Below are 13,994 nucleotides of genomic sequence, written 5' to 3'. Positions count from 1 at the left end.
AAAACAGGATCCATGCCGGACACCGCGTTATAAGCGGGTTCGCGAGTTATCGAGGGAGCGGTGTACATTTCAAAATATTTAAATTTCTTTGGATCTTCTGTTAACTTATCTCCCACCTCATCTGAGATATAGTCACACCAAAACATCAGATCTTCCATTAATTTATCTCCCAATCTGGGATAGTCACACCAAGACATCACTGAATAAAACATGAATTTGCACTGTGGCTATGCTAATATGCAAACCAGTAAAAGGTCAAAAAATATTTTTACTATGTCTATTGTTATGTATATCTATTTTGTGTTTAATTTTTTTTGTCTATGATTGTTGATTATAAGAGTCATTTTGTAACATATTACATACATGTAACTAATTTTTGCCTATGATTTTAGATTATATTTAAAATAATTATCACTTGTAGGCAAACATGTTTACTTAGATTTGAGTTCAGGACATTGGTTTTCTCATTAGGAATTCCTGGTCTACCTGATGTTTGATATGTTCTTTAAAAAAATTAAATAAACGATTTGCCCTTGTTCAAAACTTAGAATGTTCTGGAAATGAAATTATGACCCTCGTCCTGATCATCTTATTTTGTCTAAAGGTTATTTACATTAGAATTGCTCATTTCTACTTTAGCATCTGACTTATGGTATCAAGTCCTTTGTTTGGGTTAAGTTATAATTTGACAGGAATTTATTTACATTATTCTCTGGAATCACAAAGTGTACAATGACTTTTGGATTAATAATTATTTTGGAATTACTGCGAATTCATCCAAGGATGTTCTGGTTTATATCACTTTGATACATCAAGACTGTTGACACATTAGCATATTTGAAGTCACTGGTACATCAGCACATTCAAGATGAATTCATTGCATCACTGATCAAATTCATGTAAAACACTTTATACCTTTGGACTTGTGACAAAATTCTTAGGTCTATTTAAGTTTTAATTCCCAATACTGTAAGTTCCTTTTAAATTTTTACTTTGTATTCTTGGAAAATATTTTTTTTTAAATTTTACAAAACTTGATGGTTTTTGCTTTTTTATTACTTACTTGAAGACTGTAGAGTCATAACACTAAGTGCTTGTATGCATGAGTTTATATTTGCAGTGTAGATTTTTTAATTTGATTTGATAAGAACTGATACTTTTAATCACCATTACAGGCATTTATACCATAGGTAGGCCTCACTATTATAGACATTTATACCATTGGTATACTTACCATTACAAATATTTATACCACTGGTAGGCCTCACCATTACATATATTTATATCATAGGTAGGCCTCACCATTACAAATATTTATACCACTGGTAGGCCTCACCATTACAAATATTTATATGCTTGGTATGCCTAACCATTACATATATTTAGACAATAGGTAGGCCTCACCATTACAGATATTTTTACCACTGGTTAGAGGCCTAACCATTACAGATACTGATCAATGAAAAGCGAATCCCCCATCATTTTGTTGTACTCACAGTGAACAGTTTTAAACAAAGCCAGGATGAAATGGCGACAACACTTCTTGTCACATTGTGCCCTTTCATTTTCTTCACCAACGGAAGGTGTGTTGCGACCAATTATTTTTTATTTTTTGATTTAAAGAAGTCAGGCAAATATGATATTCCCAGAATTTATTATCATTTACATACCTGTTCCATTTTTACAAACTTTTAGACGTTTAAAAATGCTTCTTCAGCTTTTATAAGTTTTTAAAGACTTTTAAAAACCCTGCAAACCCTGTCCATTCACAACTTTCCATATGCTGATGTCACTAAAAACACTTGTGTTGTACACAATACTTTGAATTCTAGCCTTGTCTATTGTATCAGGTTGTGTTGTACACAGTACTTTGAATTCTAGCCTTGTCTATTGTATCAGGTTCATCTCAGTTATCAATTACAGAAACTTCACAACGTTCAAAACAATGCTGCTCATATTTAGAGATGTCAAAATTCTGGGAACTTTCTACCGGGTACCCGTCAATCTTAACAGTTACTCAGGTACCCAATCAAAGGGAAACTATTAAAGGAATATGTTTTTGAGATTAACAAAATTACTCTTCTCTAACATTTTTCAGTCATATAACATCCAACAGTCACGCAGATACAGCCCATTTTTGTATGATATCTGTTGCCATTTATTTTCAATTTAGACTGGTCCAATATGTATGTAGTGTCAAAATAGGATGAATCTATGACAGTTGTTCCATATTCATTAATCCCATCTGTTTTCTTGGAACTGTTTCATGTAAAATTACCATATTTACATACATGGACACTTTTTAATAGATTTTTTTCAGTGCTAATAAATAACAAAGATTTCCCTTATATTTAAATACTTCAGTGAACAATTTCATTCTGTATAGCTGTTCATTTTGTTTAAATTGTTTTACTAACATGGTATAAGAACTGGATGTTACAGTAACCAAGTTTTTGTGTTGTCTTTGCTGTGACAAAAATATGTCTTTCGTTTTCCACTAATAAAAAAAAAAGAGTCCAGAAAACAAACAAATGAAAAGTAGCCCTGGCTTGAACAGCTAATACTTGCTCCAGGGCAACAAACTTGAGGCAAAAATGACATTAGTTAAACATTTATACTGTGCTTTTTTTATATACTTCTAGTACATATTTTATTTTGTTGAATATTTCTTAATCAGAACTTTCTATTGCTCTCGCTGAAGGGTGCTGACCTAGTTAATGTCATCGGGATCTCAAAACAAGGAAGTTTAAGTCACGTGAAAACTGGGGCACAAACTCTGGACAGGCATGATGTTAGAATGGTCCAACTTTAAATATCAGCATTGAATCTTAAATAGGTCGTGCGAGAAAAGAGAAGTATCCTCCCTTGTATTATTATATACTATAAGTATGATAAATAAAATGTAAGCAACCATACGAATCCATGTGATGATGAATAAATGCACACACGACACGAGCCTCAAACTGGATTCGTTATTATTGTATATGTCTCAATCTGAATTTGGAATACTTTAATTTTTAATGGTTACCCGCTGCTTTGTTTTATTACCCGGGTTACTGTTAACAGGTGAGTACCTGAGTACTCTCTGATCTATTTTCAGTTTAAATATACATAGAGATATAATATACAAAAAACATGTTCTAGTTCTATTTCAGCATTTCAATAGATCGGCATATCAACAGATGCATAAATATCTAATTCTGAATATCAAGAGTTACATAAACTATCTAATTCTGAATATCAAGAGTTACATAAATTATCTAATTCTGAATATTAAGAGTTACATAAATTATCTAATTCTGAATATCAAGAGTTACATAAATTATCTCATTCTGAATATTAAGAGTTACATAAATTATCTAATTCTGAATATCAAGAGTTACATAAATATCTACGTCTGAATATTAAGAGTTACATAAATATCTAATTCTGAATATTAAGAGTTACATAAATTATCTAATTCTGAATATCAATAGTTACATAAATATCTACGTCTGAATATTAAGAGTTACATAAATATCTAATTCTGAATATTAAGAGTTACATAAATTATCTAATTCTGAATATTAAGAGTTACATAAATTATCTAATTCTGAACATAAAGAGTTACATAAATATCTAATTCTGAATATTAAGAGTTACATAAATTATCTAATTCTGAATATCAATAGTTACATAAATATCTACGTCTGAATATTAAGAGTTACATAAATATCTAATTCTGAATATTAAGAGTTACATAAATTATCTAATTCTGAATATCAAGAGTTACATAAATTATCTAATTCTGAATATAAAGAGTTACATAAATATCTAATTCTGAATATTAAGAGTTACATAAATATCTAATTCTGAATGTCAAGAGTCACAGACATTTGCTAGCCATAATTATATTGAAAAAAGAACACTAACAACTTCATCATTTAGATTACCTCTGCTGAAACCCAGGGATTCTCCTGCACAACTTTGTCCCAATTGACCTCTTCCTGTATCACCACAAAACGGTTCTTGACAGCCTCATCCTTAAGAAATGTGTTAAGAAGTTCCTTCCCCTTTGCCTCATGAATAGCTTTGGCAGACATTTTAATTCAGCCTGAAAAGATAGGAAAAATAATTGCTGATTCATCTTAAGTAGGCTCCTTACCAACCACAACTACTGTAACACATTAACCCCTGGTGACGAGTTTAAGTGACAGGAGGTAGTAGCCTACTGCTGAGCTCTGTAGTGTCAAGGTCATGAAGGATACACTAAAGTGTTTGGTATTATAGAAAGGTAGACAGATGTAGCTCTACAATGATACCAAATAATCTGGAATTTCTAGTTGTACTACAAAATGCAGAGGGAAAAACCTCCTTTTTTGGACCCGATTTTTTAAACCCAAAATTCGCCCATGGTCGGAATCCAATTTTGTGTCCGGATTTAGACTTTTTGGTCTCAGATCTAAGGCAAGCAGGTATGAACTGCAAACAGACAGGTGAACCTTTGCAAAAAAGTAGGATAAGATGGGCATCTGGAGTAAAGAGTGGTCTCGATACAAAAGTAATGGGTCCTCCAGGGTTAATGTGTTAAGCAAACAAAAAAAAACAAAAAAAAAAACACCTTCTGCTCATGAGTGAGCCAAATAGCCAATGTTAATGATGTTTCTAACACAACTAGGCAGTCTTTTATTGGAAGATCACCTGGAAGTTCGTGTTTTCCAATGTATTCAGAAATAGCTTTCAAAATGTGTTTCCTACTCGAATTTCAGGTGAAAACGACAAAAACCTCCAGGGGTTAATGTAATGTGTTAACAGACATTTTAATTCAGCCTGAAAAGAAAGGAAAAATAATTGTCGATTCATCTTAAGTAGGCTCCTTACCAACCACAACTACTGTAACACATTAACCCCTGGTGACAAGTTTAAGGGGCAGGAGGTAGTAGCCTACTGCCAAGCTCTGTAGTGTCAAGGTCATGAAGGATGCACTAATGTGGGTGGTATTATAGAAAGGTAGACAGATGTAGCTCTACAATGATACCAAATAATATGTTAAATCAGTGTTTAATTACACAACTACTGTAATATGTCAAACTAGTGTTGCATTACACTAGTGTAAGCATGAGCATGGGACACCTTAGTTATTATACATTCAACTTTAACTTGAAACACCTTGAAGTTGAACAATTCAGTAGCAATTTAACAAGAACATAAAAAATATTCACAGTACTTAATTACTTACTTACTCCAATTTTATCTCACCTCCACCAAAGGACAGACAATTCTTAATCAAAGATTTACAAGCCAGCACGGACCATGTTTGATCCCTTTATTATATATAATACTTCAATACTGCATTTGGTCTGAACTCTCCAGACTACAATAAAGTACACAAAGAAGGACCTATGACCAACATCAAAAGTGTAATAAGACACTTTATAAAGCAAGACATGCTGGAGTTGCTAATTAACAAAAGCAGCGCTGATCCAAAGTGTCAAAAAAGTGTCATGTCCCTGCCCCAGATCACTGAATTGTTGGTCCCTAATATAATTGTGGCATACATGGTAGTATCACTATATGTTCAGAAATACTGCAGTGGACCACAGTAAACATTTTTGTGGTAAACAGCTCTACCTACCACAATCCCAAACTCCTAAAAATGACGACTGAACAAACATATTTTACAAATAAAAAATTGGTTTCTACTTCAAACACCTAAGCCAATCATAATACCATAGAATAGGTAAAAGGTGTAGGGAGATACAATACCCTGGAAAGACCATCGCCAGTGCCCTAAAGTATGCAAGACAGATTCTGACTAACCCAACTGAAGAAACTCATTATGTCATGGAGTGGCTTCGAATGGGGAGCTTTTTCCATCCTGCAAATCTAGCAGAAGTCATGAAGCTGTCAGACAATCTGGGAAGATAACATGTTGCACCATAGCTATTGATCCTACCAGATTAAGTTTGGCCTTTTGGGATTCAAGATCTCTGTATAAAAGCTAGAGAAGGTGGAATCAGATCCCCTTTCCAGGGATCACATACCAAATACAGGGGTCACATACCAAATATCCTATATGGTGATTTTTTTGGCAGCATCATTTTTTTTACTGTTAAAACGTAAATACAATATTGGGTTTGGAGTGGAGAAATTCAAAGGCACGATGAAATGAAGCTGCAAACTTGGGATATTAAATGCACTGGAATCTATCTATTGTTACATAAACAAATTCTGTGCTCATATTGACAAACCATCTTACTAGTGCACTGTTGTATCATACTCTATGCTGACATCTGGCCTAAGTACTGTATGCTGTGACATACGCACTAGTCATGCTATGTCTTCTTATTTAACTGTTGTGTTCTGTTTAGCTGTGTATAGTCGGTAAAACAGCCAAATGAGCTAGTGTTTCTTCAAGTATTACGCAACTGCAAATCCGACTCGATAAAATTTACCTGTTGAATCATAACCATGCAGGAAGTTCATTTGAATACGGCATTAATTTCCACTCCTGTTAAAATGGAATAGATTTTGTTCAAATATTACATTTTAGTACCTACCTCTCATTAATTCTCCCTGAAAAATGAATCTGACTATCGCTGACTCTGCAAGCCTACACCCTAGTATACCCAAGGTCTAGCACGTTAATGGGAGCAAACGCACTGAACACTACATTCAATAGATGGCGGAAAATCCTGAAAATCGATACGTTTGTTCCTTAACACCCTTGGCGTACAACTTGAGATATGACACTGCAGTTACCTCTCTTAAACGCTTCCAATGTACGAAGGGTAATTTTTCTTCTTTTGGTGTGGTCACGTTCGCATGTGCCAAGATCACGCCACAATGTAAACACTGTTTGTGTGCGTGTCAGAGCGATGCGCCGACGGTCTGACCTCTCACTCTTGTTGTTGTTTTCTCAAATCCTCCACAATCTAAAGAACCGTCAGTCCAACGTAAGAGTGTATTTCTCAGTGCGAAGCTGTTGAGATACAAGGCAAAAGTTGAAATAAAATATATAGCTTAATTTCTTTTTTTTGAACACGAGGAAAAAATCACGTGAGATTTAAACTCCGAGCAGCAGTTTCTGCGTGAATGTCAAACAGGTTGCAAGTTGACAGAGTTTGCTAACTTGTGCCTTGATGGAACTTGAGTGACCAGAAGTCAATAACCACTTGACCACTGGTGACCGGTGAAAAACAGTCATTCAAAATCCGCGTGACAAGAATAGAGATATTGCTGACATATAATGGCACCTTCATACCGAAATAGACAATGAATACCAAGTAAATATAATGTATTCACAACAGGTGTCTCGAGCGTAACCATTGGTGTGTTAGCAATGGGGAGGAGTGGGGGGCTGCAGTTCCCTCTAGAAATTCTTAAGAGTATCCGAACCTTTGTATTATCTAAATAGTATCCCATAACTGCTTTTTAATTTTAAATCACCACCACCTTCCGCCAATAATAATAATAATAATAATAACAACAACAACAATAACATCTATTCAGGATTTATGTAGCTATCGTAATTTTGTATAGGCGATTGGTGTTGTTACTTATTCGGTTTTCTAACCGTACCATCGGATCAGCCCGAATCGACTGTTTCCCTTGGCATGGCTTTCACATTATCGTCACGACAGAACTTGTTCGCAGCGTTTCACATTTTTTTTTCTTTCTTCCTCTTGTTATATGATACTTTTCAGTTTTTTATATTCAAAGGAGAAATTATCTGACGCAGGTAAGTAAATGATTAAGTTTTCAAATGAGTCATTTTTATTAAAATCGCGCCATCGTCAAACTAGAGCTTTCAATATAACTGTCCATTATTCCTTTGTCCTCAGTTGTGAAATTGTATCGTCTGCACCAGGCACAACCCATTTTCCTCCTCGTGGGCATTTGTGACCTTGAACTTTTAACTTTTGACCACTACATCAGTAAGCAGTGGCTGGTTGTTTTCCGTCAAGGCCAAGTCATTCATCAATAGGAGGTTTGGTTTGGTCAAGGTTCAACGCTGATTAAAGATGAAACCACAATGGATCTGTATGGATGGAAGGGGGGGGGGGTATCATATATCCAATTATAACAGTAACTAAATGCAACATGAACAAAACTGATATTATCGCGTAATCTAATATAGCTAAATGGGATCTCCTGTGTATAAAACTTATTATTAAACTGGTCAATCTTCACTTGAATATATGAAACATCTTATCATCTCTGTGTGTATCCATTTGTCAGACATGCCTTTAAATTGCACCACTTTTGAATAATATTCATTTTCGCGTGGGTAGGGGCTGGAATTTCTTTTCGAGCGGGATACATTATTTTGTTTTCTTTTACCTGGAGATAAGTTATTTTTGTTAAACTAATATAATGGCTAATATAATGGCTATTATGTTGGGTGTTGGTGGTGGGTTGGGGTGGCTCTAAATCAGAGGAAGAATTTTTTCAAGCTATTTGAAAGCAGGAGTTTATTTAGTTTTTATAATTTTTTTCTGTTAAGAAAACCCCCCTCCCAGAAAATAAAATGGTCGGACGCTTAATTATTGCACATGCATACTTATACATACGAAGAATTAAATGTATTTACCTTAATTTCTTCCATTACTTATGCAAAGGATTCATTGAAATGTTGCAGTCATATATATGATATGCAATACCCTTAAATCGTGAAAAGCTTTCCACTCTTTTTTAATCTAAAAAAGTCTGCCTTCAACTTCTGTTGATACATCTTGCATTTATTCCATTTACCCAGCACACTATTTTTGTATCTAGAACTCTTCATGACAAATACTGGAGAAACGATTTTAAACAAATTATAAAAGCTCTATAGGCCTACAAAGCAGAGTATGGTACATTATAAAAGCCCTTTAATCCTTCTTACTAGAGTATGGTACATTATAAATGACCTGTCGGCCTTCATATCAGAGTGTAGTGCATTATAAAAGATCTATCGGCCTACACATTAGAGTATGGTACATTATAAAAGCCCAGTGGCCTTTATGTTGGAGTATGGTACATTATAAAAAGCCATATCGACCTACACACTAGAGTATAGTACATTGTGAAAGCCCCGTCGGCCTTCATATCAGAGTATAGTACATTATAAAAGCCCTGTCGGCCTTCATATTAGAGTATGGTGCATTATAAAAGCCCTATCAACATATACACTATAGTATGGTACATTATAAAAGCCATGTCGTGCTTCATATTACAGTATGGTACATAATAAAAGCCCGTTGACCTTCATATTAGATTATGGTACATTATAAAAGCCATATCGGCATGCACACTAGAGTATGATACATTATAAAAGCCCCATCGGCCTTCATATTAGAGTATGGTACGTTATTAAAGCCCTATCAGCCTTCTTACTAGAGTATGGTTCATTATAAAATCCCAGTCATACTACACACCAGAGTATGGTACATTATAAAAATCACGTCAGCCTCCATATTAGAGTATAGTACATTATAAAAGCCCTTTATTCCTTCCTATTAGAGTATGGTACATTATAAAAGCCCTGTCGACCTACACACTAGAGCATGGTACATTATAAAAGCCCTGTCGGCCTTCATATTAGAGTATAGTACATTATAAAATCCCTATCGACCTACACAATAGAGTATGGTACATTATAAAAGCCCTGCTGGCCTTCATTTTAGAGTATGGTACATTATAAAAGCCCTGTCGGCCTTCATACTGGACTATGGTACATTATATAAAGCCTTATCGGCCTACACAATAGAGTATAGTACATTATAAAAGCCGTATCGGCTTTCATACTAGAGATGTTACATTATAAAAGGTCTATCGACCTACACACTAGAGTATAGTACATTATAAAAGCCCTGTCGGCCTTCATATTAGAGTATGGTACATTATAAAAGCCCTATCGGCCTTCATATTAGAGTATGGTACGATATAAAAGTCATATCGGTCTTCATACATGATTATGGTACATTATAAAAGCCCAGTCGGCCTACACTTTAGAGTATGGTACATTATAAAAGTCATGTCGGCCTTCATATTAGAGTATAGTACATTATAAAAGCCATGTCAGCCTTCATAATATAGTATGCTACATTATTAAAACCCTATCGGCCTACCCACTAGAGTATGGTACATTATAAAAGCATGTCAGCCTTCATATGGTACGTTATAAAAGCCGTATCGGCTTTCAAACTAGAGTATGGTAAATTATCAATGCCCTATGAGCCTACATACTAGAGTATATTACATGCAACATTTAGACAACATCACTGACCATGTGAAATCTGAAGGAAACAAAAACAAAAACGGCAACAACTTTCGCGTTCTCTTTCTGTCTAAAGTTTTTAACTCGGGGCCAATGAAATTAAACTAATGCTTTGTGTATTTTTATTTATGTTATAGGGCGCACAATTGATGTTACATATATATAGTAAGAAATTTGAGGAAACTAGACAAATAAACTTTTTATGCATCACCAGTGGGACTGTTTAGTCTCAATGGAAAATCCAGTCAAAAAGGTCGTGGGCACGTTTAGGGTCAACACCTTTTAAATCACCCAGGGCACGTTTAGGGTCAATGATAAAATACATTAAGCCCCCTCCCCCCCCCCTTGGGCACGTTTAGGGTCAAGGTATTTTTTTTTTATCACAGCCTGGGCACGTTTAGCGTCAAGAGAAATTGAACATGGGGAATATTGAGTCTGTATAGTGACAAGGGAAAGTTGGATTGTTGCACAGTGTTGCGGGTAGTGGGCTAATTAGCTAGGTTAGCGAGTAGCCGGTGACAGGTAAGTTCTAGTTCAGCGGGTGGCGTGTGAGTTCAGCTAGTTCATAAACTATACCAATAAAACATCGCTTGGCAGGGCGGGACATGTAACTTCTTTATAGACAGAGACATAGATATACGACACATACATAGATTGATGCACATCAGTCTATCAGACAACTATATAACCGACTAAAACAAATTTAAACAAGAAAGCAAAACTTTTCGAGGCATATGAGTGGCCCTGAAACGGGTCTTTGGGTTTCTTCTTTTTTCTTCGAATTTCTTCTATTCTTCCACCAGCTTCTTATTTTCTGTCCTACACTATTTGTCTTCTTTTTTTTTTTTTACCTCCTCCTGATTCTCATTCTCCTCCTTTTTCTTCCTCTTCTCCTTTTCTTCTTCCTTTTCTGTTTTTCATTCCATTCTTTCATCCTCTTTTTGTCCTCTTCATCATCTTTCTCCACCTTTTCTTTTTTGAGTAGATATCTTATCATTTCTTTGACTTTCTTAAATTGTTTATTTCCATCTTCAATCAATGGGGCCTATAAGAATAACAATCTTCATCCATTTTAACTAATATCTCCTCTATCATCCCCATATTGTCGAGGAGGTCTTGCAGCTTCTTCATCTTGCCAAGGCGGTTTGAAGCCATCTTGGTATATTCAATGTTAAATGGCGCGAATGACTGACTGGTAAAATTAAAGTGGTTTTGGTACATCGGTACATGTACCACTGGTTAATGCCTGCACGGCAGGTTATTTAATTAATCCTGGGGGAAGGAATTGATGCCACATCCCCCATGCATTTATGTGCTTACAGAGCACTATTTAATTTAGCCTTCAGGTGGTGGGACTAATTAAAGTCCCTAACGATCTGAATGTATGGCATTCATGAGTGGGAATGAACCCAACACGCACTCATGTTAACAGGTAAATTAATTTCAGTCCGTTATCAACTGAGCCAGGTGTGTACCAAAGCAGTATGTGACGCCCATAGCGATTGGTCTCCACTATGATGTCACATCGGGACATCGGGATTTAGACGGGTGGAAATGGTTCCACATCTCCGCCGTGGTACAGGAGGTCCGAGAGAGGCAAGGGAGGAGAGGTACTCGGCAGCAGGCGCAAACGCACAGAGCCCTGAAACGCCAGCCCGTACTTAACCAAATCTAGTCCAGTTATTTGAATGGACAATAAAAGTACCAATTGTGTGTAAGTCACCTGTGCAGTTAATCAAGTCCAAAAACTTCGAAAATGATTAATTAATAGAGTTAAAACTTAGTGTACAGAGTGTACATACAATAAACTAATTAAAAACCAATCAGTAAAGTCAAAATGACTTATGCATGGTTTGTATCACGCATAATAAAAATTGAAGAATAGAAATTTTGATGGCGGTAACAAAACGGATCAAATTAGGATATTAAAATAAAGATATTATCAAAGATGGTTCTCAAGCCAAAAATGAGAACCATATACATTCAACCAGGCAATATGATTATTCCTCGACCTTTTCATATCGAATCCAGGAACGTCGTCCAGGCAGGTCTGGAAATGGTCTACACTGCTACACGGGTTGGTTTGTTTCTCATCCGGGGCTACATTTCTGGTGACTACCTCACATTGGCTGCCTCCCTTTTTCAGTGGTTGCCTCGTGCTTTTAAGTTGCCTCCCAAAACAACCTCCAGATGAAGTCCGCCATTTCCTTTTCACTGTCATGATACCGTTGAAAATCTGAACTTTTTGTCTTCGGACTCGATGGGTAGGTAGATAGGTCCCCTCGGGCTGCTACACGTGTATATGGCCATGCTTCCTTTTCTTCTGTTTTGTTGGATAGTCACGGCCCATGTGCAGCATGCTTTTACCGTTCCCTTCTCCTCCCTTGTCGATATGGTGATCAGCACTCCGGTGAAGTTTTTCCTGCAACGTTCCCTGTCCCCAGTGGAGTAATTCAGCAATAATATTTGCTGTCCACGGCAAACAACTGTCCTTGTAGGGCTGGTGGCTCATCTTCTCCATTCTAAATGCTTAGTGCGTGGATGCTCGGATGTAGTGCTCTGCGATGTTCACTGGTCGACGTACCCTGGTTGAAAGTATAGAATGGAATGATTGATGTTGTCGTTGTTGTAGGGTTTAACGCCATTTTTCAGCACACGATAAGCTATACATGGCGGCCAGTATTAATGATGGAGGAAGAACCCGGGAAATCCCCGGAAAGAACCACCGACCCTCGAGAAGCTACTGGCAAGCTTTCTCACATACCGACATTGGCCGAATCAGAGACTCGAATCCACGCAGAGGTGAGATGGCAGTGATCCGTAAAGTAGAGCGCTTTAGACCACTCGGCTACTCGGGGCCCCAGAATGGAATGAAATCAATCAATCAAAAAATAATTATAGTCGCTTACGTAACTAGGTGCTTTTGCGACTTGTTAATTCCTGATGGTCAGGATATTTAACTGGTCGGAGTTGTATGAATTGTGCAACTACAACGCCGCATTTATGTGTAAATGTCACACTTTTTAGTTATGCTGTCCTGAAGTGGCAAGGAAGGAAGGCACCCGACAGAAGGTGAAAACGTAACAGCCCCAAAACGCCAGCTCGTACTTTTATAATCAAATCAAGTTCATTTAGACTAATGGACAATAAATGTACCCAATACTGTGTAAGCCACCTGTGCAATTATCCAAATTTAAAAACAAAGTCAAACAATTTAAAAAAAAATAATTTATTCATTGAGGTCGGATTTTGTGTACAAAGTGTACTTTAGTTATCCAAAATAATACCAATCATGTGCGAGTCTAAGCGACTCATAAATTTTAGATCACGTAATTTTAACTCGGAGTATTGTAATTTTTATGGCAGTTTGTAAAGGATCAAATCAGAGTGTAAAAAAAAAATTATCAAAAGAGTTTTCGAAATCAAAAGTTAAAACCTCATACATTCAGGCAATGATAGCAATCGTAATTCTTCTTTTCTTCTCCGTGACTGCTTTCTGTAGTGCATGCATCTTCCGGGAGACTGGCTAGCTGTTCGGTATATGACAGCTTCCATTTCTTGTTTATCTGGTGGCAGCACTGGTCTTACGCCCTGCCCCCCCCCCCCCTTTCTTTTTTTAGGTGGCCGCCTAGTGACTACTGCCTTCCCTTTAAATTCCTGTGGTGCTACATCATTCTTCAGTTCAGCTAGAATTCTTTCCACTGGTTAACAGACTTCTGGTTCTGATAGAGCATAGTTTTCACTGGCTACCTTA

At 36.3% G+C, this 13,994-nt stretch overlaps 1 protein-coding gene across 2 annotated transcripts in view; it reads right to left on the bottom strand.

The window, feature by feature from the left end:
- Positions 1-6,892, bottom strand: part of LOC149776619 (ATP-citrate synthase-like) — an 85,880-nt gene extending 78,988 nt beyond the window's left edge. The window contains exons 1-2 of one of the 2 annotated variants that reach the window (XM_089941120.1): positions 6,540-6,892; positions 3,933-4,093 (exon numbers count right to left, since the gene is read on the bottom strand). In XM_089941120.1, coding sequence (XP_089797246.1) covers positions 3,933-4,082 — 150 coding nt within the window. In that variant the 5' untranslated portion in view covers positions 4,083-4,093; positions 6,540-6,892. The remainder of the gene's footprint in view (positions 1-3,932; positions 4,094-6,539) is intronic. The other variant, XM_089941121.1, reaches the window with a different exon arrangement.
- Between the last annotated feature and the right edge of the window lie 7,102 nt (positions 6,893-13,994).

This window comes from Sinohyriopsis cumingii, chromosome 18 (assembly GCF_028554795.1).
Source record: "Sinohyriopsis cumingii isolate HCF-2022 chromosome 18, ASM2855479v2, whole genome shotgun sequence".
In the NCBI taxonomy this organism is placed as follows: Eukaryota; Metazoa; Mollusca; class Bivalvia; order Unionida; family Unionidae; genus Sinohyriopsis; species Sinohyriopsis cumingii.
Note: the sequence above shows the minus strand (reverse complement) of the source record. Positions and strands in the feature narration are given on the sequence as shown.